Consider the following 27,126-nt stretch of genomic DNA (forward strand, 5'->3'; position numbering starts at 1 on the left):
TTTTACAAAAGTCAAAACAAAAACTAAAGAGGAAAAACTCAAATAAAATAATAAACAACTTCGGTGGTCTTTCTTTCTTTTTAGGCTTTTGTCATTTTAACGGTAAAAAAACGGCAACAAACGGTTAAAAACGGTGCTTCGACTGCGTCTTTCCGACAGGTTGCCCATCTCTGTCTCTTTAGAGGAGGCACTGTGGGAATTGTAGTCCTTTATACGGACTTGACTACACGATAAGGTGGCCATTTTTATAATTCAAAATACTGTCTCTAACATTTGATTGGACATTAATTAACCCGGGGTGAGAAACACAAACAAGTCCAAGAGCGGAACACATTTCTTCTTCTCTTTCTGACTTTGTCCTCAAAGACTTTGAGAGCGTCTCCAAGAGAACCAGTGCTTTGATTACAGGGAGAACGTCATCCCACCAAACTCAGGATTATAGGATGTCTGTGGACCCTTGTTGAGATGGACACGGGTCAACAGGTAACCCTCTGGGACCTGGAAGAGAAACAGGGAAAAACGTTGGTTATAAAACCTGTAGATAGTAGACGGGCTTTTTCAACTGATAGGAGAGTATTTGTTCAACTGGATCAATACTGTCTGATCAATACTCAGTGTTTCCTCTACGCTGCGCTGTCCCAAAAGAACCCGGCTCATATATATTATTCTGAAATGGACCAATCTGCACAATGACTACTTTTACTGTCGCTACTTTCACTATATTTTGATGATAATACTTTTCTACTTTTACTTGAGGAACATTTTGAATGCAGGACTTTTACTGTAACAGAGTATTCCTACACTCTGGTACTTCTACTTTTACTCAAGTACAAGATCTGAGTACTTCTACTTTTACTGAAATACAAGACCTGAGTACTTGTTACGTCCCAACTAGGGGAAGAGGAAAGCAACATACACCAGTTGGAATTGGTAATAATTATAAAATGGAAGGCACGCAGCCTGAAACAAACAAAAGGGCCAAAAGGGCACTGGTTTAAATGGGCAACCAACAAAGGGAGGACTCTAATAAGGGAGCCTACTTAAATACAAAGAAATAGATACTAATAAACAAAATAGCAACAAAACAACCCTCACTATCAAAGTGGTACAAACTAACAAAAGGTAAGAAAACACAGCTATACTAGAGAACAACAGTCAACATAATGCTAAGCTAATCTAGACACCAATAATCACAACAACACTAACTAAATAAGGACCACACGAGTTAACCACTGTTAACAGATTTGTCTATAGTCAAGGAGCAAAATAGCGAGAGGCGTCTGTTCATACAACAGAGCCTCCCGACTGATGAATGGAGGATATGGTTTCAGTACTCACAGGTCTTCTGGATCGTGGCTCTGAAGGGCTCATCTCTGATCCTGTAGGGATGAACACAATCCAACAGTTTGAGATCCAGTTTAAAATAAGTGTTTGTTCTTTGAGTCAGCTTCAGAGTCCTGATCTCATGCTTTACATCCCATCATATCTTCTCTGCAAACACTACGACTGACTGCCACAGCTCTCAGCTGCATTACAGGAAGTAACCAGTCATTAGAAACTAAAAACATCCCATAAAAAACAGACTACCTTTCCCACTCATCTCTAAAATCCCATATGTCTGTTAGAGAGTTGATTACTAAAGTGTGGCTTTGCATTTTCAGCTGGGCTTCTATAGTTGATGGAAGAATGAAAGAGCCTGCAATCAGTGGGTAACATCACTGATCTGTTGTGATTCCCCAGTGAGAGAAACACCTCCCTGTGTTTAATACAATACTGCTGAACCAGCAGAGACCCCTTACTGACCTGAGAGTCTCCAGTCTGCAGTCTGGACTCTCCAGAAGATCTCTCAGCAGCTTCACTCCTGAATCCTTCAGATTGTTGTAACTCAGGTCCAGATCTCTCAGATGGGAGGGGTTGGACTTCAGAGCTGAGATCAGAGCAGAACAGCTGATCTCTGACAAACTGCAGCTCCTCAGACTGAATAAAGAAAACATGATGCAACTTTAAAAAACAATGTTCCTGTTTGAAATAATTCAAGGTATAATAATCTTTTAAACTCTGTCTTAATTTCAGCGATAATGAAGAAACAATCCATTGATAATCTGGAACTCTCTGCAGCAGTTTTTCTCTGTCATCAGATCTTTAACAACTAATTTCGCTCACACAGTTCATCAGTACTGAAAGCATCTTCACCGAGCACAATGCCAGTCTCCCGTCACACATTGACCTTCTCTGATTTTCATTATTCCGCTAAATACTCAGTCATTAGCAAAAGGTGAAAAACGATAATAACAATGTATTTTTTCTCTGGCAAATTCAGAAAATTACAAACAGATCTATATGAACTGCATTCAGTGAACTGACCTGAGAGCCTCCAGTCTGCAGTTTGGACTATTTAGTCCAGAACTCAGCAGCTCCACTCCTGAATCCTGCAGCTTGTTCTCACTCAGGTCCAGATCTCTCAGATGGGAGGGGTTGGACTTCAGAGCTGAGGCCAGAGCAGAACAGCTGATCTCTGACAAACTGCAGCGCCACATTCTGAATAAAGAAAACATGATGAGGATAAAAAAACATTTATAATCCAGTCAGATGTTACTCAACATTTAAATGAATGGGAACAACAACAAAAATGTCTTCTTCAGAAAGTAAAGTTTATTAATGTAAAACTAATATTACTTCACATGACCTTTATTCAGATGTTATTGTTTACTAAATATTAAAAACATAGATTTACTTTTTACAACTAACATATATTACAGTTCCTTTAAGAATCAGACAACATTTAAGTCTGAAGTTCTGAATTTAGTACCTAAAAATGAAAGTATGAATAAAACAACATTTACAACATCATGGATGTAATATATTTATGTAGAAGAATCAGGTTGAATAACTAATGAAACATGAGATCTCCAGCAGTAACAGAGAGTCAGTGAACTGACCTGAGAGTCTCCAGTCTGCAGTCTGGACTCTCCAGAAGATCTCTCAGCAGCTTCACTCCTGAATCCTTCAGATCGTTGAGACTCAGGTCCAGATCTCTCAGATGGGAGGGGTTGGACTTCAGAGCTGAGATCAGAGCAGAACAGCTGATCTCTGACAACCTGCAGCTCTCCATTCTGAATAAAGAAAACATGATGAGGATTAGGGTTGCAAAATTCTGGGAATTTTAAAAGATGGAAACTTTCCATGGGAATTAACGGGAATTTATGGGAATAAACTGGGAATTTTCAAAATATAAGGTTGGCTCTTCATAGGGAACTTAAATATAGTTGGGGAAAGTATATTTTAGCATAATCTTGACTAAAACAAACAGATGCCATTCAAGTACACTTGAATATCCATGCCAAAGCACACTGCTTACTGCATGGCTATTGAGACTACACCCCCTACAGGCACTGTGCATTCCTCCATCACATGCACAGATGATTTCGAGAAGACTGGATCACACTTTTGAGCCCAAAGCACAAGACAAATGAAGCCACATCTTTTCATTTAACATTTTGAATGGGACTTTGTGGGGATTTTTGGATCGGGGGTGCATTTTTGTTCATTTTTTAATGAGTGGGGTTGGGGGGGGATGAGTAATATTTAACTCAACATTCCTGTTTTCGGTCTTCAATGAAACAAATAATTGTTCAATAAAATAATTAAATGTGTTGAAGAATCTGTTGAAATGTCATGTTTTTTGTTTAATTTTGCATCGAATATTTCCAAAATTCCCCAGCTTAACTTCCCATGGAAACTTTCCGGTAATTTACCGGAAATGTTCCGCCCCTTTGCAACCCTAATGAGGATACAGATCAGTTTATAATCAGATGTTCAGGTCTGAAATGTGCAGCTCATCATTACTACGTCCTAATCAATGATCTTTTCCTGAATTACAGTGACTGTCATTCTGTTATTGTGGATCATCATTATATCAGCCTTCTGTTGTTGAGGTCTCCATATTAGATTGAATAATTAAAACGAAAGTTCATTATAATTAAATATAATCAAATATATTCTTGTATGTTAAGCCCCAAGCCTGTTTTTCAGGTCTCAGGCTCGAAAATGACCTTTCCACAACAATAACTTCACTTCTAAAAGGTGTAAATTAATTAAAAAAATTCTCAAAGTAATGATAAACCTGTGAGTTGGATGTAGAAAAGTCAGAATCAATATAGATGTTTTTTATTTTAAAGAAAATTCAGATTTTACTTTTTAGAGAGGTTTAGCCAAATAAACTCCACCTCTGGGGTCATTTGGGTGGAAATGGGCGTATTTGCCGTTTCTCTGGAACCCATTGGTCGATTTTGATGATTGACATCTCTTTTGAACCGTTAGAGCCAATAGAATCGAAGGGGAATCTCCACATACACACACACGTTACCATTGAGAAATGAAAGCTATGCGCATGCAGTTTGCCCAAAGCGAAACCTAATTTACGCTCTGAAATCTGAAAACTTAAAACTAGGTTTATTGCTGATGGATTATCAGAAATCATTTCAAAGTGACACAGACACATTGGATTAACCTATGGATTAACCTTCAGCAGCGTTTTTTTTATCGTTTTAATGCCATTGAAGACAACTTTTGATCAGACAACAACAAAGGTAAGACATATTGCCGTGTTTGCTACCTAATGCTACGTGGTGTGATGTCTGTTTTTGTTTCTCATGTTGCGAGTTCTGATCATGGAGTGATGATACAGATACCTATCGAATCTGTGTAATCTCACGATGCTAATCAATGGGTTGGATGTGCAGTTACGATAAGTAATAAGGGTGTTATACCGTGAGTTCTGTGCTAACGGCGTTAGCATTTTTTTGCTCAGGGCTAATTCACAGGCTCAGCGTTAGTCTTGTTTTTTTTTTTGCTAAAAATAAAAAAAATCATCAGTTAGCTGAGTTTCTTCCCGTTACATGGATATGAAACATTCTTAGTTTATTAAATAGTAAGAAGCCCTCAGACACTGTTGCTTGCAGATGTTGTGGTTTCGGACCCGCCGAAGGGTCCGTGGGGCTTAACAGGATAACCCACAATGAAAATGCTTCATATTTTATGATTTTCTATATTTACAGTATAAACAAAACACAAGTGGTTTGTTAAGTTGAGTTTAGAATCCTATAATGGTTTATGGGTGTCACTGATTAGAGAGAGGAGACAGTTTCTTCCCTTTTCCCACAGCAGTGCACAAGGAGAGGGGCTCCTGACTTAGTGAGAAATATACTGAGGCCCCCAAAAGGTGTTTTTGCCATAGCCGAGAATAATGTTTTTCAGTCCTGCACACTAGAGGTCATGACCTTTTTACACAAACATGGGAAGGTGTGTCTTATGCCATAGCCATAGAATATGTCTGGACAAGTCCAGTCCTGTACAGCAGTTAATTGAACCTGGTTCTACAGGAGTTAATAGAGGTGGGATCTTGCTGACGTTGGTGGATCTGAGCCAAGCACTAAACTTACATAGACTCAATAACTTCTGTTAGGTCAATTAGGAGGTCTGAGTAATTTGCCGGAATAAATTATCAGGCCACCCGACCCCAACACTGTTTATTATCTGTGAAAACACATCTAAATTATTGGGAACATTAACATCTCTGTCAGAAAGTAAACTTTATGTAAAACTAATGTTAGTTCAGAGGACCTTCTTTATTCAGACCATTTACTAAAGATTGACTTTAACAACTAACAGTGGAAGAATAATAGTTTCTTCAGGAAACAACCAACTTTTATGACAGACTACATTTAGAGAAATACAAATATGAACAAAACAACATTTACAAAGGTATGGATGTAATATATTTATGTACAAGAATCAGGTTGAATAACTAATGAAACATGAGATCTCCAGCAGTAACAAAGAGTCAGTGAACTGACCTGAGAGTCTTCAGTCTGCAGTCTGGACTCTCCAGAAGATTTCTCAGCAGCTCAACTCCTGAATCCTTCAGGTCGTTGTTACTCAGGTCCAGATCTCTCAGATTGGAGGGGTTGGACTTCAGAGCTGAGGCCAGAGCAGAACAGCTGATCTCTGACAAACTGCAGCTCTCCATTCTGAATAAAGAAAACATGATGAGGATAACAATCAGTTTATAATCCAGTCAGATGTTCAGGTCTGAAATGTGTAGCTCATCATTACTGCGTCCTAATCAATGATCTTTTCCCTGAATTACAGTGACTATCATTCTGTTATTGTGGATCATCATTATATCAGCCTTCTGGTTATTATCTGTGAAAACACATCTAAATGATGGGAACATAAACATTTCCATGTCAGAAAGTAAACTTTATGTAAAACTAATATTAGTTCAGAGGACCTCCTTTATTCAGACCATTTACTAAAGATTCAAAACAAACATTTAATTTAACAACTAACAGCGGAAGAATAATAGTTACTTTTGGAAAAGATCAACTGTTATGACTGCAGACTACATTTAGAGAAATAAAAATACGAATAAAATATTAAAAAACCTATGGATGTAATTTATTTATGTACAATAATAAGGTTGAATAACTAATGAAACATGTGAGATCTCCAGTGAACTGACCTGAGAGTCTCCAGTCTGCAGTTTGGACTCTTTAGTCCAGAACTCAGCAGCTCCACTCCTGAATCCTTCATCTCTCTGTTGAGACTCAGGTCCAGATCTCTCAGATGGGAGGGGTCAGACTTCAGAGCTGAGGCCACGACTTCACAGTGAGTCTCTGAGAGTCCACAGTTAGCAAGTCTATAATAACACATATATAACAACATATGTTATAAAAAAAAAGGAAACATTATAATGAACTCAAGCATTTAATGGAAAAATATTTGACATGTTCTGATTGACATTTGCTGTTAGTCCATTTAATGTTATATATAATAATATATAATAATAGAGTTGGATGTGTTGTCAGTGTGATCTGATCACATGTCTGTGTTCCTGCTGTCAGTGACTGTTACCAAAGAAACTGAAATAAAAAAATCACTTGACAATATTAGAGATGTACATATTTGGATGACGGATGAAGGATGTTTTGGCTTCTCTGAGCATCTGAAAATGTATTGTGCACACAAACACAATTAACAAACATTTAATGATAAAGAAACCACTAGAAAGTAATAATAACAGCTTTCCCTGATAACTGTAAATCCTGCTGTGTGGTGTGATCACATGCTGAGAAACCTCTAAAGTCCTTCATATGTTTGACATGTCGTCTCCATCACTCAATATGAAGAGAGAAACGGTTCAATTGAACTATTATTATAAATAAATAGAAGAACAGTCTTGGTTTATTTTGCTCTTACATTATTTAAAAGCAACATAAATGTTATAGTGTTTATTTGAATAATTAAACTCCTGATCTACATTAGTTAATAAAGTCACATCTGGACTTACTTGGCCTTCCTGCAGTTCCTCACAGCTGGAAGCAGTCTCCGTCGTCCCTCCCATGATGTGTTGTACTGGGTCAGGTCCAACTCATCCAGAACCTCCTCTGACATCTGCAGCATGAAGGCCAGAGCAGAGCAGTGGATCACAGAGAGTTCCTCCTCTGATCTGTTCTCTGACTTCAGGAACTCTGTGATCTCCTGATGTACTGAGTGGTCCTTCATCTCTGTCAGACAGTGGAAGATGTTGATGCTCCTGTCAGGAGAGATTTTATCACTGCTCATCTCCTTCAGGTTGTTGATGGCTCTCTGGATGATTTCTGGTCTATTGTCTGTGTGACTCAGCTGGCCTCTGAAGAGTCTCTTGATTATTTGTGGACGTTTGTCTGTGCGACCCAGCAGGCCTCCTAAGAGTCTCTGGTTGGACTCCAGAGAGAGGCCGTGGAGAAAGCGGGCAAACAGGTCCAGGTGGCCATTTTCACTTTGGAGGGATTTATTCATGGCTCCCTTTAGGAAGACATCCAGGGATGGGTAATCCTTATCACTGTTATAACTGTTGCTATAGTCTCCCTGCAGGAAGTCCTTCAGTACCTCTGTGTCTCTGTTGGTGTAACAGTGCAACATGTACACTGCAGCCAGAAACTCCTGAATGCTCAGATGAACAAAGCAGTAGACTGTTTTCTGGAAGATCACACTCTCTCTTTTGAAGATCTCTGTACAAAGTCCTGAGTGCACCGAGGCCTCAGTGACATCAAGACCACAGCGCTCCAGGTCTTCTTGGTAAAACATGATGTCTCCTTTCTCAAGATGTTCAAACGCCAGCCTCCCCAGCTTCAGGAGAACCTTCCTGTCAGCCTTTGTCAGCTGCTGTGGACTTGTCTCATGTCCCGCTTCATACTTCTGCTTCTTCCTCTTGGTCTGGACCAGCAGGAAGTGTGAGTACATGTCAGTGAGGGTCTTGGGCAGCTCTCCTCTCTCGTCTGTAGTCAACATGTGGTCCAGAACTGCAGCAGTGATCCAGCAGAAGACTGGGATCAGACACATGATGTGGAGGCTCCTGGAGCTCTTGATGTGAGAGATGATTCTGCTGGACAGGTCTTCATCACTCGATCTCCTCCTGAAGTACTCCTCCTTCTGGGCGTCAGTGAAGCCTCGTACTTCTGTTACCCTGTCCACACACTCAGGAGGGATCTGATTGGCCGCTGCAGGTCTGGAAGTTATCCAGACGAGAGCCGAGGGAAGCAGCTTCCCCCTGATGAGGTTTGTCAGCAGCACGTTGACTAAGGACTGCTGTGAGACATCAGACACAACCTCATTGTTTCTGAAGTCCAGAGAAAGTCTGCTTTCATCCAGGCCGTCAAAGATGAGCAGCACTTTGCAGACAGCCAGCTGCTCTGCTGTGACCTTCTGTAAGGTTGGATGGAAAACATGGAGCAGCCTGAGAAGACTGTACTGCTCACCTTTGATCAGGTTCAGCTCCCTGAAGGAGAGCGGGATCACCAGACTGACATCTTGGTTCTCCAAACCCTCGGCCCAGTCCAGAGTGAACTTCTGCACTGAGAAGGTTTTTCCAACTCCAGCGACTCCGTTGGTCAGGACCACTCTGATGTGAGTCTGTTGGTCAGGTAAGGCTTTAAAGATGTCCTGGCACTTGATTGGAGTGTCATGGAGGGTCTCTTTCTTGGAAGCTGTCTCCAGCTGCCTCACCTCATGTTGGGTATTAACCTCTTCACTCTGACCTTGTGTGATGTAGAGCTCAGTGTAGATCCTGTTGAGGAGGGTTTCACTTTCATCAGTTCCTTCAGTCACATGTTCACATCTCCTCCTCAGACTGATCCTATGTTCATCTAAAACCTCCTGCAGACCACTATCTGCTGAAAGAGAAGAACAAGAGAGAAAATGCTCTGATAATCTAATTATAACAACAGACTTGAGTTTAAATGTTTTATAAACAGCTTACTGTCTATGCTCTACAACAGTATACTGTGCTATCATGACCAGATAAGGACTCTCCTGCTGACTCAGTAATCACTGTAAGTTATATTTTTGTTCCATTTATTCTACTGTATAATTGTTCTGTAGTTATTCTAGCTAAAATTGTGTTTTGAGATCTCAGACCAGCTAAAAAAAACTTTGTACAAATACTGAGTGCTTTTACTAGGGGATACTGAAGTAGGATAATCTTAAAACCTCTGTAACTAGGGCTTAGTCGGACACTTGTCTCAAATAGTGCATTACAATAGACTCGAAGGCACAGCTGATTGCGTGAAGTGAGACAGCTTCAGTTGTGAGGTCACGCCCCCAGCAAAAGTGTACTTAATAAAGCACTGAAAATCTAAACAATTCAGTGTGCTATCATGACCAGATAAGGACTCTCTTGCTGACTCAGTAATCTCTGTAAGTTATATTTTTGTTTCTAGACCTCTCTGTTCCATTTATTCTACTCTGTATAATTGTTCTGTAGTTATTCTAGCTAAAATGGTGTTTTGAAATCTCAGACCAGCTAAAAAAAACCTGTTTTTCAGGCAGAATTCTGGGTAACTTCTTTTTTCAAACCAATTGTACAAATACTGAGTGCTTTTACTAGGGGATACTGAAGTAGGGTAATCTTAAAACCTCTGTACAGATGTAGCAGCTCATTTAGGACAGTTTGAAACGCGAGGGCCGTGGTCGGCACGGGGTCTGCCCGTGATCTGCCCGCGATCAAGAGACAACCTCCAATTTCACTTGAGACCGCCCCCGTGATAAATACATTTAATTATTGTGAAGCCAGCTGCAATGGATCATTGATCCACCAGGGGGTGCAGTGGGGTTCCACACTGGAGCTCATGTGAAATCAACTTCGATACAGTAAACTGGATGGACAGTATGTCTGGTACTACTGTATAGCGGATCTTTGTTAAGATCCATATGTCACGGATAGGATCATAGTCTGTGCTAAATAAGACATGTAATCATTTACAAAACATCACTATCAGCCGGCTCTCGATTTTTAATCCTAATTTAATCATCATCTTCACCACGATCATTTATGTTTATGTTCGCCGAATTTACATGAAATCACTGACAAATATGAATATACTGTATTCAACTTCATTAAAACGTTATTAATGTGCCTAAACTCAGTAATTCACTAAAAATATTTATATTTTAATGGAGCCTTGTCAGGCAGATCAGGATCCCGACAATGACCAAGTCGCTGCAAATTATCCCGTTTATTACATGGCCACATTCTCAACAAAGTAACGATATGACTCCCAATATTAATTGAAATGCTTTTATGGATTTAGAAAATGTTTTTATTGATTTAAAAAATAGTTGTATGTATTAATTTAAATTGACATGCATCCGCTAAGAAAAATAGTCCGTTGTTACGTTTTTTAAACAGTCTGAATGCTGTGTGTTTACACACCTAATGGCCCATCAGCCACAGCTCTCTCCCCCGCCTGATCTTTCTTCTCCAACAGTTAAGTTAACTGTAGGTTACTCTGAGTGACAAGCTTACAGTTAGTGAAGTAACACTTTTTTTTTGTGAGTCACGACCTGGCTGTTTCATTCTAACATAACGCTCCAAATATGACTGTTTCCACTCGGACTTCAATACAGCTACACCATTGTTTGGTTTCCATGGTAGCATGTCTCTTTGGTAGCGTGCACTCCTTTCCTGTAAATTACAGGTCCAGCCAGGCAAAACAGTGCACTTCTCTTTCCCGCACTACTGTGACAGACCATGGGGCTGGGTCAGCCACTAACATATTCATATTTCTCTTCTCAAAAAGAGAAATATGAATGTTAGTTTTTAACTGAAATGATCAAATAAAGTCAAAATGTCACAGTGTTTACAAACATTGACCATACCGTTCACCAGCCCCCACCCCCCTATGTTGAGTATACTCTTTGTTTAAAACTAATTGGCCATCGGAATGTGTGTGTCCTAACCCCCCTCTGTGATATCTCTTCTCCAGCAGTCTGTAGGTTTGTGTTCGCATATTTATGCTGTCGCAGTTCCTGTTGTTTCTATCGCGCATTGCCGGTATGAAAGGGTCTGTGCCGGAAATATCAAACATTTCATAAAAGTGAAAAACAATGAACAAGACTTGACGTATTCATAATAATTAATTATATTTATTCCGTTTGGATGTACGATTTTTGACTTTGTTTAGAGCAGTGATCTTCTCTTCCTCTCTGCAGCAGAGAGCTAAGCGCTGTCAGACCGGACCTAACCCTAACCCTGAAAAGTATTATCATCTGAAAGTAAAATTAATCATTATGTTATTAGTATTAAATACATATAAGTATTTTTACAACTTGTATTTAGAAATAATATTAAAGCAAACGATTGTAAAGGTAAAAGTATGAGCATCAAATCAAATCAATTAAGGTGACTGAGGCTTTTTCACATAGACTTTTCAGTGTCCCACATCCTGGGGATTGTGTTTACAAACATTGACCATACCGTTCACCATCCCCCACCCCCCTACTGTATGTTGATTTTTGACTTTGCTTAGAGCAGTGATCTTCTCTTTCTCTCTGCAGCAGAGAGCTAAGCGCTGTCAGACCGGACCTAACCCTAACCCTGAAAAGTATTATCATCTGAAAGTAAAATGAATCAGTATGTTATTAGTATTAAATACATATAAGTATTTTTACAGCTTGTATTTAGAAATACTCTGTTGTAATTATTGATGCATAAATGTGTTCATCCATTCAATGTGGCATCTGCTATTATGGGGTTAATAATACAATACACTATATAATATATGATATGATAATTACATTTTAATTTGATTCATTTCTTATTTCATAGTTTCTCATCATTATTATAACAGTTCTGTTTCATATGAGTGTTGAGAGCTGTATCCATAAATCTCTTAATTTTGACCTCAAAGTGCACCAGATTGATGCATTTAACTTCAATATAAAGAAAAACATCTTCTGTTGTAACAACAATAACATTATAAATAGTAACATAGCTGAACATGGTATTGCACATTTAGCTTTCAGTGTTACTGACCTGAGATGTTTTCATTACATGAATTAAGGTGACTGAGGCTTTTTAACATAGACTTTTCAGTGTCCCACATTTTGCACAGAACTGTCCCACATTAGGAAATGCAGATTGTCTGAGACAACTTGGCACTAAGAGTACTGATATATATACCATTTCTTTTATGAGTGTAATATCTGCATTTTCTCTTTTGAAAAACGAAGTCTTAGTTTGGCCACTAATTTTTAATCACACACGTCTCCCCATCCCATTCAAATTCAAATTCTTGACTGAAAGAGCAGTGTTGCCTACATGTAAATGATAGGCATTGCCTATATGCATTTGAAAAGAAATAGTACCCCCCTCTGAGTGACTACCTGTTGACTTCACATCTTGTACTGTGATCTGCATGCACTTATCAAAACATTTAATTAAAGAATGGTGATATACACAGTATATGCTGTGATGCAGTGGGAGGAGGAAAACACGCACTTCAAGTCAGATCATAACCCTTAGCTATTTTAATTACCTCTCAAACTACCAAAACCTAGTTATAAATGTTTATTTTTACTGTCGGCCGGGTCACTCATTACTGGATCAGCTGCTTCATGAGACAGACACTGAAAATAGATAGATAGATAGATCGTACTTTATTGATCCCAAATTGGGAAATTGTTTTTGTTACAGCAGCATAAAAGGCATTTTACAATAAAACAAAATATACAAGAATAGAAATAAAATAAAATAAAATATAAAATAAAATATAAAATATACATGTCAAAATACAAAATATACATACAGATATTATATATATATATATATATATATATATATACAAATATACAAATATATATATATTCAAAATATATGGAATTATGGAGTATTAAATATGAAACAGATTATGTGTGAGTAAAATGTACAAGGTGGTTTTATTTCTAGAGAAACTATGGAGCAGAGAGTTCTCTTCCAGCCAGAGGTGATTTGTTGTACAGAGTTATTGCAGTGGGCAGGAATGTTTTCCAGTATCTGTCCTTGTGACAGGGGAGCTGCAGCAGTCTGTAGGAGAAGGAGCTCCGCTGACTGTCCAGCTGCAGGTGGAGAGGATGGGTGGGGTTATCCATGATGGACAACAGCCTGTTCAGTGTCCTCCTCTCCACCACAGCTTCAAAGGGTTCCAGCTTGATGCCGATGACTGACCCAGCTTTCCTGATCAGTTTATTGATCCTGCTGGTGTCACCGGCTCTGATGCTGCCCCCCCAGCAGACCGCAGCAAAGAAGAGTGCACTAGCCACAACAGACTGATAGAAGATCTCCAGCATCTTACTGCATACGTTGAAGGATCTCAGCTTCCTCAGAAAATAGAGTCTGCTCATCCCCTTCTTGTACACAGCGTCAGTGTTGATCCTCCAGTTCAGCCCATTGTCTAAGTGCACTCCCAGGTACTTGTAGACCTCCACAACTGCCACATCCTCTCCCAGAATGCACAGGGGCAGAGGAGGAGATGTCCTCTTCCTCCTGAAATCAATGACCATCTCTCTGGTCTTGGCCACATTCAAAAGCAGATGATTTCTTCCAGTCCACTCAACAAAATCACCCACCAGCGCTCTGTACTCCTCCTCCCGTCCATCCCTTATACACCCTACCACTGCAGAGTCATCCGAAAACTTCTGCAGGTGGCATGACTCTGAGTTGTATAGAAAGTCAGAGGTGTATAAGGTGAACAGGAAAGGAGACAGCACAGTCCCCTGTGGGGCTCCAATACTACCAACCACCACATCAGACAGCACACTGCCCAGCCGGACGTACTGTGGTCTGTCCGTGAGGTAGTTGGTAATCCAGGAGATGGTGGACGAGTTTACCCTCATAGCCTGCAGCTTGTCACTCAGTAGCCGAGGCTGGATCGTGTTGAATGCACTGGAGAAATCAAAAAAGGTGATTCTCACAGTGCAACCCGATCCATTCAGGTATGAGTGAGCACGCTGCAGCAGGTAAATAATGGCATCGTCCACCCCCAGGTGAGGCTGGTAGGCAAATTGCAGAGGGTCAAGGAATGATCTCACCTGCGGTCTGAGATGGGCCAAGACCAGTCTCTCAAGCACCTTCATCACATGAGATGTGAGTGCTACAGGGCGATAGTCATTGAGCCCAGAAGGAGTTGTCTTTTTAGGGACCGGAACAACGCATGATGTCTTCCACAGCACCGGGATGGTCTCCAAGTGCAGGCTCAGGTTGAATAGATACTGGAGAACAGGAGCCAGCTGGCGTGCACAGGTCCTCAGGACCCTGGGGCTGATACCATCAGGGCCAGCAGCCTTGCCTTGGTGGAGTTTTTCCATCAGACTCTGGACCTGTCCTGTGCTCACAGTGAAGCGGGGGGGGGGGGGCTTGATGGAAGGGGGGATAGAGGGGGGGGGGGCTGAGGCAAGATGAGCAGAGGGGGGGGGGGGGGGTCAGCGGCAAGGGGAGCAGAGGGGGGGTGCAGAAGCCAGGCTGGGTGGTGGAGGAGAGGTGTGAAGTGTAGGTGGTGAGCAGAGGGGGGATGTTGACGCCAGGCTGAGAGGAGGAGGTGAGGTGAGAAGAGGAAGTGGAGGAGACAGCAGCGGGCGGAGAGCTAAACCTATTGAAGAAGGTGTTCAGCTCGTTGGCCCTCTCCAGGGTGCCCACAGTCAGTCTGTCTCTCCCTTTGAAGCCAGTGATAGCCTTCATCCCAGCCCAGACATCCCTGCTATTGTTCTGCTGGAGCTTAGTCTCCAGCTTCTTCCTGTACGAATCTCTGCCCCTCCTCAAATTGTCTCTCAGTTGATGCTGGACACTCTTCAGCATTGATTTGTCCCCAGACTTATAAGCTTCCTTTTTCTTATTTAAAAGAGTTTTCAGGTCACTAGTAATCCAGGGTTTATTATTGGGGAAACAGTTGACAGTTTTAGCCGGTAATATTGTTTGTTCACAGAAGTTGATGTATTCTGTGATGCAGTCAGTCATATTATTGATGTCCTCTCCATGTGGCACACAAAGCACGTCCCAGTCAGTGGTCTCGAAGCAGTCCTGTAGAGCCTCATTAGCCCCTGGAGTCCATTTCCTCACAGTCCTGGTGGATACAGGCTGCCTCTGCACCAGTGGGACATATTTAGGAGCCAAAAAGACGAGGTTGTGGTCAGATCTGCCCAGGGGGGGGAGGGCAGTGGCACAATATGCATTCTTGGTATTAGCATATAAAAGATCCAGAGTATTATTTCCCCTGGTGGGGCATTTCACATACTGAGTGAATGTAGGCAGAGATTTGTCCAGTTTTGCACGGTTAAAATCCCCAGTTATTGTTATGAATGCATTTGGGTGAAGAGTTTGGAGTTTGGCCACAGAAGAGTGAATGACGTCACCAGCCACCTCCGCGTCCGCGTTCGGTGGAATATAGACAGCAACTACGATGACAGAATAAAGTTCTCTAGGTAGATAAAAAAAAAGTATTATCATCTGAAATTAATCATTATGTTATTAGTATTAAATACATATAAGTATTTTTACAACTTGTATTTAGAAATACTCTGTTGTAATTATTGATGCATAAATGTGTTCATCCATTCAATGTGGCATCTGCTATAATGGGGTTAAAGTATGATATTACTTAATAATACAATACACTATATAATATATGATATGATAATTATATTTTAATTTGATTCATTTCTTATTTCATAGTTTCTCATCATTATTATGAAAGCACCTATTGTTTTAAATAATGGTCGGAATGTGACCTGTGAGCCTTCTGAATTACTGTGGGATAGCACATTCTAAACTAAAATGTTCAATCAATAAAGTAACATCTTATATTATCTTAATAATATCTTCATATTAATAATAATAATAAATCATACAGTATGTGTCCGAAAGGGAGCAGGAGGAAGCAAACACAAACATATACAAAAAATATACTGCATATTAAAGGAAACGATTGTAAAGGTAAAAGTATGAGCATCAAATCAAATCAAATCAAGTTTTATTTATATAGCACATTTTATACCCTAAAAATACCCTACAGTAAAGACACTTTACAGCAAATACAACAGCACAGTTTGTTCAGAATATCAGTATGAGAAAACGACACCCTCTGTCCTTAGACCCTCACATCGTACAAGGAAAAACTTCCAGAGAAAAACCCACATTTCAAAGGGAAAAATGGGAGAAACCTCAGGGAGAGCAACAGAGGAGGGATCCCTCTCCCAGGATGGACAGAAGTGCAATAGATGCCATGTGTAAATCGAAGAGATAATACATTTTACAGCGTAGGTAGACCGCATGACAAATAAAGAAGTGTAATGTAAACATTTACATTATTATTATGATTATTTAATATATAAAGACTATATATTATTGAATTACAAGATTAGATATACTTTATTTGATCTAAAATATTGATGTGTTGAAATGCTCTTCTAAACAAAACTGAAAGTCCATGAAAAGTTGTCTTTCTGTTTTTGTGAATGAAGCGCCATCTCCTGGTTAAATCCTGAAATTGAAAATCTGGCAACGCCCTCTTGGAAAATAGTGGGAGGGCTTAACATTCCCAGATGCTGGTCTTAGGCAGGTCTTAGGCAGGAAGCAGGCAGGAAGCTGTAAGCTGGAGTCCTATCTGGAGTGCTACATCTGTAACTAGGGCTTAGTCGGACACTTGTCTCAAATAGTGCATTACAATAGACTCGAAGGCACAGCTGATGCCCATCAGCTGTAGAGAGTTAACTAAGGGGCGTAGGCCCACAGCTGTGACAACTCGGCAATCAGGACTAGTGTCCATTTGAGGCAGCTCTTTCCTGGAGCGTCAGCTTCAGCGTCAGACAGATGAACACTGACAAAGACAAAGGAGTCATGCGGGAGTCACGAGGGAGGCAAAGAGGAGGCAAATCTTACTTTGATTGAGCTAAGTATCGCTGGTGTTTTTTAGCCCCTCATGCTAAAATCATGTGTATTTTCTCCATTCCTATTCATGTGTCCTCTCGCAATTATTACTGGCCCCGTGTATCTCCTAATCGTTATAACCGGCCTGCTCTCGTCTATCCCACATGCTCCACTGAGATCCAACATCTAGTTACAGGTGGCCTGTGGAACTGCCAGTCAGCTGTTCCTAAGGCTGACTTCATCTCTGGCTACGCTTCCCTGCAGTCTCTGGATTTCCTTGCTCTCACTGAGACCTGGATTACTCCATCCAGCACATCCACCCCAGCAGCTCTCTCCACAGCATATTCCTTCTCCCATACACCCAGACCCACTGGCAGAGGAGGTGGCACTGGTTTCCTGCTCTCTCCCAAATGGAGCTCTTCCCTCTTCAAGCTACCTCACTTCACTCCTTCCTCCTTTGAATTCCATGCCGTCACAGTAACCCATCCTATACAATTAACCATTGTTGTTCTCTACCGTCCACCAGGCGCCTTGGGGGACTTCTTGGAGGAATTAGATCATCTCCTCTCACACATCCCTGAAACTGGCCCTCCCGCTGTACTTCTCTGAGACTTCAACCTCCAGACAGGGAAGACATCTGAACTAACATCTCTTTTAACCGCCTTTGCTTTCTCACTGTCTCCGTCCCCACCAACTCAGAAAGCTGGCAATGTCCTTGATCTCATATTCTCAAGGAACAGCACTACTTCTAACCTCTCTGTAAACCCACTTCACACCTCCGATCACTCTTTCATTTCATTCTCTCTACCCCTTTCCAAACATAACAAACTAATCTCTTCTCATCCTGCACCTGTCCGCCGTAACATTCGTTCCCTCTCCCCCTCTACCTTTACCTCATTGGTGCTCTCAGCCCTCCCTTCCTCTGACTCGTTCCAACTCCTGCCTCCAAACTCTGCTGCAGAAACTCTCCTCTCTACTCTTTCATCCTCTCTGGACTCTCTCTGTCCTCTCACATCTCGGTGGGCTCGTCAGTCCCCTCCTGCTCCCTGGCTAAATGACGCACTGTGTGCTAATAGAACCATCCTTCGGGCAGCAGAGCGGAAACGGTGGAAATCCAAACACCGTGACGACCTCCTAACCTACCAGGCTCTCCTCTCCTCTTTCTCTGCTTCCATCTCTCAGGCAAAAAGCACTTTCTTTCAAGATAAGATCCATTCTTCCTATTCCAATCCCAATAAACTATTTTCCATCTTTTCCACCCTCTTAGAACCCCCCCAGAGCCCCTTCCCCCTCCTTCCTTCTGCCAAGCGACTTTGTTAACTACTTTGAAAAAAAGGTTGATGATATTCACTCTTCTCTTTCTGACTCACCTTTACTCACCGCTGGGTCACCTGACCCACCTTTCACCCACACACTAACCTCCTTTTCCCCTCTCTCTCCAAGTGAGGTTCTTACCCTCATTACCTCTGCCCGTCCTACCACCTGTCCTCTGGACCCTATCCCCTCAAACCTCCTTCAGACTATCGCTCCTGATATTCTACCGTTTCTCACCCATTTCATCAACACTTCTCTAACTTCTAGTCACTTTCCAAACAGTCTCAAGGAGGCAAGAGTAACCCCTCTCCTAAAGAAACCCACTCTCAACCCGTCTGATGTTATAAACTACAGGCCTGTCTCTCTCCTCCCGTTCCTGTCTTTAAACAACTCTCCTGTTATCTCCATCAGAACAACCTTCTGGATCCACACCAGTCTGGTTTCAAGGCAGGTCACTCTACAGAAACTGCTCTCCTTGCTGTCTCTGAGGAACTGCACACGGCTAAAGCAGCCTCCCTCTCCTCTGTCATCATCCTGTTGGACCTGTCTGCTGCATTCGACACGGTGAACCATCAGATCCTCCTTCACACTCTCCAAGAACTTGGAGTTTCAGGCTCTGCACTTTCCCTCCTCACCTCATACCTCAAAGACTGCACCTACAAGGTAACTTGGAGAGGGTCCGAGTCCGACCCTTGTCAATTAACTACCGGGGTCCCTCAGCGCTCTGTTCTTGGTCCCCTCCTCTTCTCTCTGTACAAAAACTTGCTCGGATCTGTCATTAGCCCGCATGGTTTTTCATACCACTGCTACGCTGACGACACCCAATTAATTCTGTCCTTTCCCCGCTCAGAGACCCAGGTCGTCGCACGCATCTCTGCTTGTCTAGCTGACATCGCTCAGTGGATGTCTGCTCACCACCTCAAGCTCAACCTTGACAAGACTGAACTGCTTTTCCTTCCGGGAAAAGATTGTCCCACTCTTGACCTAACAATCAACATCGGCACCTCTGTTGTTTCCCCGACTCAGACTGCAAGGAATCTGGGTGTGACCCTAGATAACAACCTGTCCTTCACTGCAAACATCGCTGCTACAACCCGCTGCTGCAGATACACTCTTTACAACATCAGGAGGATACGTCCCCTCCTGACCCAGAAAGCGACGCAGGTTCTGGCCCAGGCTCTCGTCATCTCACGCCTAGACTACTGCAGCTCCCTCCTGGCTGGTCTACCTGCATGTGCCATCCGACCTCTGCAGCTCATCCAGAATGCAGCGGCTCGTCTGGTCTTCAGCCTTCCTAAATGTTCCCACACCACACCGATCCTCCGCTCCCTTCACTGGCTTCCAGTAACTGCTAGAATCCACTTCAAGACACTGGTACTTGCGTACCATGCTGTGAATGGATCTGGCCCTTCCTACCTCCAGGACATGGTTAAACCATACACCCCAGCACGTGCACTCCGCTCTGCATCAGCCAAACGGCTCACTGCACCCGCACTGCGAGGGGGACCCAAGTTCCCATCAGCAAAAACACATGGGTTTGCTATCCTGGCTCCAAAATGGTGGAATGAGCTCCCCATTGACATTAGGGGTGTTGAAAATAATCGTTTCTACGATGCATTGCGATGCGGACGTGGACGATTCGGTATCGATGCAGTGACGGAAGATAATCGATTATAGCGTAGTAACGTTGCTTCCTGATTTTCCCGGCCGCGGCTTTACTATAAAGTTTTTTTTCTGTCACTTTAATATCAAATCGGTCGGTGACGCAGAGATCAGGGAACAGACGTGACAGCGGCACAGCAACACCAAACACGGAGCAGTCGGCTTTATCCACCAACACAAGAACACCAGTCCAGAACCAACAGCAGAAGGACCCGCTCTGAATCACTCCGTGTCGCTGCGGCTCAGAGACACAAGGATTTATGTTTTTCAAAGATAATCGCGTTACAATCATGTCAGGTTTTTGGTGGATTTAATTAAGTCTTGGATTGCAGAGTATGAATGTCCTCTAGCAATTTTCAGACGATATATACGTGTGTAAAGTTTGTGAAGGCAGGAGGAAAAAAGCTTCCGCGATCACCGTCTCCTCTCCGTTCCTCCAAGCCCCGCCCCCTCCCTGAAAATAATGAGTGACAGGCTGATAGTGACCCGATAGAAACTTTATTATTCACTTAATCACTGATTGAGATATAATGAAGCTAACTTAATCTCATACATGCATGGGATGTATGTAACAGTAAGACAGAGAATGTAAGTGTGCACCCACATGCACTATTTTTGATATGCTGTTGTAAATACTCCTGTTGTCTGCTGTGTTCAGACTCATGTCCTGTGTGTGATGCCACATTCAGGACATTCAGTGTCCTCTCTTTAACAGAAGACCGTTGCTAGAAGCTGCAGCTAGACTGCAGAAGCATTAGTTTTTTGTTTTTGAGGATGGAACAACTTCACACACAGATATAGGGAGGCTAGACCTATACAATTAATTTATTTTGGTTTATAAATTAATGTCAAGACATTTATGTTATTGATTTCTGAAGCACTTTCTAAATAATAAAAAGAGAGTTCATATGTATTTACTGCATGTATGCATTGATGAAAAAGAAGCCATGTGCAGCGCACCATGCAACGCATTGGTATGAATCGTGATGCATCGTGATGCATCGGGATATCGAATTGAATCGAATCGTTGACAGGATAATCGTAATCTAATCGAATCATGAGACCAGTGAAGATGCACAGCCCTAATTGACATCAGGACAGCAGAAAGCTCACACATCTTCCGGCGCAGACTGAAAACTCATCGCTTCCACTTCGAGCGATAGAATTACTAACAAAGCACTTATATACTAACTAAGAATTTCTAACAAAGAATTACTAACAAAGCACTTATATACTAACTAAGAATTTCTAACAAAGAATTACTATCAAAGCACTTATATACTAACTAAGGACTGGCTTATCTAAAGCCTGTTGGGTAGCACTTGAAATGTTTTGGCTCTATGAAACCTGATGTACTTATATGATTCTGTTTTCTTCAAGTTTGTATCTTCTTGGTCGAATGCACTTATTGTAAGTCTCTTTGGATAAAAGCCTCAGCTAAATGCAATGTAATGTAATGTAATGTAATGTATACCTATTCAAAAACAAATGAACCAGGAAGAGGAATAAAATGCTGCATGTGCTCTTACCTCCCACAGTTCTGGTCTGACTGGCAGGAATTATCCTCTTCCCTCTGTGGAGATGAACACATCCTTTATAGCACTTTACATTACATGACGTGTTACTTGTTAGACGCTTTTATCCAAAGCGACTTACATACTCAATAATGTGGGCATTCCCCACAATTTGGGGTGAAGTGTCTCAGGGACACAACGACATGCTGACTGCAGTGGGGTTTGAACCTGTGACCCCCTGATCCCAACACCAACGCACTAGTCCACTGCGCCACACGACACCACTATTACATTAGTGGAGCTGATTATATCTGCTAATGCTAAACAACCAGCTCACCAGGGTATTACTATTATTAATAAACATCTTAAAAATACATATCATAAACATGCCCAAGTTCTACAAAAAATGTTTGATATATTTTATATTTAGTGAGTATTTATCAATATGTCTGCCATTTAAAACCATTTTATGCCACAGATAATGGATATACAATGATAATATAAATGTATATTGAAATATCCTTAAATAATGTTAGCTCACTGTACTCTACTGCATTTTTCCTTTACAAACTGCTCACATGATATCATTAAAGAACAGTTGAATATATCAGGTTATATAAAAACTGAATCCTCTTCAGGTCAGTTTACAGTAGAAACTCTTACTCTGTGTCTGAGGGTCCAGGTTCATCACTGAAGGCTACAGGCCAGCCTTTAGACTGGTCACTCTTCAGAGACAGACAGCTGGAGACTGAAGACTCTGCTCGCTGTCTGTGGAAACAACACATGTTTAAACATCATTAGTTCATTCAAAGAGCACATTTTGACCTAAGACTGTTCACCATTCCATTTTTTTTTTGACGTGATTTTCGCGTTTCTGTTGTTGACATTAATTTGAGTGAAAAGTTTTACATATTTGTATTTTATTTGCTTGATTTCACACAAAGTCCAACATGTAGAGCAGGGGCGGCAACCCTAGGCACGTAACCAGTGGCACACTAGGAATAAGTGGAATAAGTGTGCAAAATATTTAAATTGTATTTTCGGATCCTGAACGAGACCGCCGCCAGAGCGCGTCTCCCCGTTACCTGCAGAAGGAAGCCATGCACGTAACGCAGCGCAGAAGGAAACAAAAAATTAAAGAAATCTATACCGCAACAGAATTAAACAAGCGACTGCCTGTTTTTCCTGGCCAAGGACAGGTTCCTTGAACACAACACGAGCGTAACGTGTCATTTTACATGATGCCGTTTAAAAAATATAATAATAAAGGGCGGTGCCGGCCGTCAGCGAACCGAGCCGGCCTTTCTGCGCGACTGTCACTCAAATGCGGGACATAGTCTCAATTTGTGGGACGCGGGACAAAGGATAAAAATGCTGTGCACAAAGCGGGACACCTGGTCACCCTACTTCTGGGTCTTTGTGTGTCACTCAAGCTCGGCTGTGTGTGTGTGTGTGTGTGTGTGTGTGTGTGTGTGTGTGTGTGTGTGTGTGTGTGTGTGTGTGTGTGTGTGTGTGTGTGTGTGTGTGTGTGTGTGTGTGTGTGTGTGTGATGTATCCATAGATCTCTTAATGTTGCTCTCAAAGTGCACCAGATTGATGCTATTAACTTAAAATATTCTTCCCGGGGGTGCATGCCCCCGGACCCCCCTAGAGGAGGTTAGGTCCCCCCCCCCCACTTAAATCATGTTCACATGGATAGGATACTAAATACATTTGCACACATGTTGTGTCCATATCTTTCTGTTTAGGTCAGGTCATTACTCAATTTAATTGCAGGCCACATCAGCATTATGGCTGCACTCAAAGGGCCGGTTGTAACTTTAAGACTATATACAAATACATATATAAATATAAATAATGTATTATATTACATTATTGCCTCTGCATTGGATTATTATTGGATAGGGTAATAACTTCATAATTAACTACGTCTGAAAGCAGAAGTCTGGGGCAAATAATTGCATGTCTCTTCGGTGAGAATGTCACAAAATGATTTAAAAAGAAAAGCCAAATTCTGGAAAACAAGTCACAATCAAAAAACGGAAGTGACATTTAAAAAACGGAAGTGACATTTAAAAAAAATAGTCAAATTCTGAGAAACGGGCACATTTAGAAGAAAAAAAGTCCAATTCTGAGAAAAAAAGTCTAATTTGCAATGCATTGTGGGACATGTAGTTTATGGGCAACGTGCTTCTGTAAATCATCATGTAAACGTATAATAAACATATAATATTTGCAAGCTCTTGTGGGGCCACAGAAAATGAAGTCACGGGCCGGATTTGGCCCCGGGCCTTGAGTTTGACACCCCTGGTTTAGGTGGTCATGCCACAACCGTTCCCGTGCATGCATGTGCGAGTCATAGTGATCTTAATGTGGATTTGGCACACTGATCACATTTTTTTTTTTAAATGGCACTTCATATCAAAAAGGTTGCCGACCCCTGATGTAGAGTGTGAGGATGATTTCACTAGTAGATTATTTACCATCTCTGATGATGACAAGGAGCAAGAGTTCAATTACATGTTGTTACTGTACTTTACTTTAATTCAGTCTGTCGAATTTTAGGCTCACCAGAGATTACATGTGAACTGAGGCAGCTCTGATGTACACACACTCTATGGTTCTCTCACACATCACCTACTGTTTAACGACCTGGTCACATGACAGTACAACAACATTAAAACCACTGGAGTCATTGTACAAACAAACACTCAAAATACTGGACAAGAAATCTGTTTATTCGCATCACTGCCTAATACTCCAAAAATACAAGTTGTTGAGCTGGGAAAACCTAATTAAACTTTTTTCAAATGCTTGCCAAAACAGACATACCGTTGACGCGCCGCGCCGTTGACGGACAGTTGAGGTTGTTTACACTTCCATGCAAGATCGTTTTGGTTATTTCTGTCCTTGACTATGGAGGAACAACTCTTGCTGCTTTGTATCGTAAATCTCCGGGAACCCACTCACAGCCACAACGATCATCTCTTCCATCTTTACAACTGATCAACAGCAGGACGTCAGAGGGAATCCCAACGCTGATTGGCTTTCGCGAGAACGCGTCACGTGAATTTGACACTCGAGTTGAAAAAATTGAACTCTCGCGTTTGACGCGGCCCCCTTCAATCGCCTCAATCGCGTGATTCGCGTCGCGTCCAACGCTTCATGCTCGCCGTCGGAGTGAATTTGCGTCTGTCCGTGTCTCTGCATTGACTTTACATGTAATCGCGCCGCCCCCAAACATCGCACCGCGTCCGGTGTGAACGTAGCATTAGACAGTTTATTATCATATGCACAACTGCAGCTAGGATAACAAGAGGTGCAGCGAGAGCAGATTGCATTATTCCACTCAGGAAAAGTTATTTCAGTCGGTCTTCATTTTCTGTTAAAGCTGCTCAGTAATGGAACTCAATCCCATCTCCAATCAGAGACCAGTCCACATTCACTTTATTTAAATCCCAACTCAAAACCTGGTTAGTGAGGAATCAGCTCTGAAACACCGACACAATCTCCTGCTCCTTACGACCCAGTGTCTGTGTTTCATCATGTTCTTTTTGTTTTATTGTTGTTTTAGTATTCCAGTACTGTATGTTGCATTTTTGTATTTGATTGTATTTACTTGTTTAAAATGAAAATTGTTTTAGGTTGACTTACAACATCTGTCCAGGGTCTACAGATGAAAAATAGTCTCTTGGCTAACTCTGGCACATTTACAGAAATGTTGATCAATGTGTACGGTCCCTGTTCAATAAATGAATAAATAAATAAAATACTGAGATCATTAAACAACGGTTTAGATGATCAGATAACATAAATACTGAATCCTCTTCAGGTCAGTTTACAGTAGAAACTCTTACCTTGTGTCTGAGGGTCCAGGTTCAGTACTGCATTTTAGAGGTTGATCTTTAGACCGGTCACTCTTCAGAGACAGCCAGCTGGGGACTGAAGACCATGCTCTCTGTCTGTGGAAACAACACGTTTAAACATCATTAGTTCATTCAAAGGGGACCTATCAAATAGTAAACAAAAAAAGACAAGAAACTGACCCCACAACTCCCAAAGTAAAGTTAATTAAGTGTCTTTTTTCCCAGAACAACCCTCGACAATGTATAAATATTCACTATACAAACGCAGAATTTCATAGGTGATTGATTTTAAAGGGGACCTATCATGCAAAATGCAATGCATGTCTTTTATACATAAATATGTGTCCCCGGTGTGTCGGGGAACTCACGCAGCGTCAGAAAATAAAACCCTCTCTCTTTTCCTCCGTACCTACAAAAACGGGGGAACAACGGAGCTGATCCAGATTTGCGTCAGATATGACGTAATATCGGCGGCGGACCCACGGCACTATCAGAAACGTTGAAACTCGCTGACCAATCAGAGCACAGTGGGCTCATAGGGAGGGTGGGGGGCAGGAGCTCCAACAAGCCGTGTAGGACAGAGAGTGAATACACATACTATACAGAGATGCTGTATGAGACACCAATGTGAGTTTGGAACATTGAACAATGTAAATCTATTCTAGTAGACCTCAACTATGGAATTATGATCAGTAGAAATGGCCATGTCATGGGACCTTTAAAGCTTTATACCCAGAATCAGCACTTTTGAAACAGGAAGTGAAATAGAGGGATATGAGGCATGGCTAGAATGGGTGATCTGTTTGGTATTTTGAGCAAAACACTTCATAGACATGTTTTTTATATATTTGTATATATCTGAGACCTATGCTATTGCCTAAAAATAGCATGATAGGTGACCTTTAAAGAGCTGCTTGTGACCTCTGTCTGTTCACCTGATTGAAGATTTTTAGAGTTGCTCTGAATTTTCGGTTTTTGAGTGGTGCTTGTGATCAGGTAGATAGTTTACACTTTACATTATTATACAACCACAGAGTATAGCTTACTGTACTCTACTGCATTTTTTCTGTACTATACTGCGCACATGACATTATTAAACAGTTTAATATATCAGATAACATAAAAACAGAATCCTCTTCAGGTCAGTTTACAGCAGAAACAGACTCTTACCTTGTCTCTGAGGGTCCAGGTTCTTTACTGAAGACTAGAGGTGTTCCCATAGACCGGTCACTCTTCAGAGACAGACCGCTGGAGACTGAAGATTTGTCCTCTTCCTCATCTTTTAAATCACTCATCTTCTCCAGTCTGAGAGATAAACCAGTAACACTGGAGACACACACACACACACACACACACACACATTAATAATAACACAGTTGTTTTAATCAAAACCATCATAATAACGAACTTCGTTAAAATACATCAAATCAGTCAGACTTTAGGCCGCTCTCCATTCTGACTGCGCTGAGCTGTCACATGTTATGTAACTCTGATGATTCAGATAACAGGAAATAATAAAGTTTACATCACTTGCAGAAGTCTCATTGGACTC

The 27,126-nt window shown here is 41.5% G+C and overlaps 1 protein-coding gene across 1 annotated transcript; it reads right to left on the bottom strand.

The window, feature by feature from the left end:
• On the bottom strand, positions 1-26,887 carry LOC117472158 (NACHT, LRR and PYD domains-containing protein 12-like). The gene is made up of 12 exons (XM_034117306.1): positions 26,745-26,887; positions 25,566-25,670; positions 22,372-22,476; positions 21,724-21,767; positions 7,352-9,215; positions 6,524-6,700; positions 5,856-6,029; positions 2,940-3,113; positions 2,365-2,538; positions 1,804-1,977; positions 1,339-1,379; positions 1-498 (listed from the first exon to the last, which is right to left on the bottom strand). The coding sequence occupies exons 1-12, from the start codon at positions 26,867-26,869 to the stop codon at positions 437-439; spliced, it is 3,219 nt and encodes a 1,072-aa protein (XP_033973197.1). The 5' UTR covers positions 26,870-26,887; the 3' UTR covers positions 1-436.
• Between the last annotated feature and the right edge of the window lie 239 nt (positions 26,888-27,126).

Source organism: Trematomus bernacchii, unplaced genomic scaffold (assembly GCF_902827165.1).
Source record: "Trematomus bernacchii unplaced genomic scaffold, fTreBer1.1, whole genome shotgun sequence".
Taxonomy (NCBI): Eukaryota; Metazoa; Chordata; class Actinopteri; order Perciformes; family Nototheniidae; genus Trematomus; species Trematomus bernacchii.

Excerpts from the sequence above, each read along its gene's own strand:
- LOC117472158 (XM_034117306.1), bottom strand. The coding sequence starts at position 26,869 with ATGAGTGATTTAAAAGATGAGGAAGAGGACAAATCTTCAGTCTCCAGC. Across the intron at positions 6,701-7,351 it reads AGGAACTGCAGGAAGGCCAA|ACTTGCTAACTGTGGACTCT; the intron begins GTAAGTCCAGAT and ends GTGTTATTATAG. Across the intron at positions 2,539-2,939 it reads TGCAGACTGGAGACTCTCAG|AATGTGGCGCTGCAGTTTGT; the intron begins GTCAGTTCACTG and ends TTCTTTATTCAG.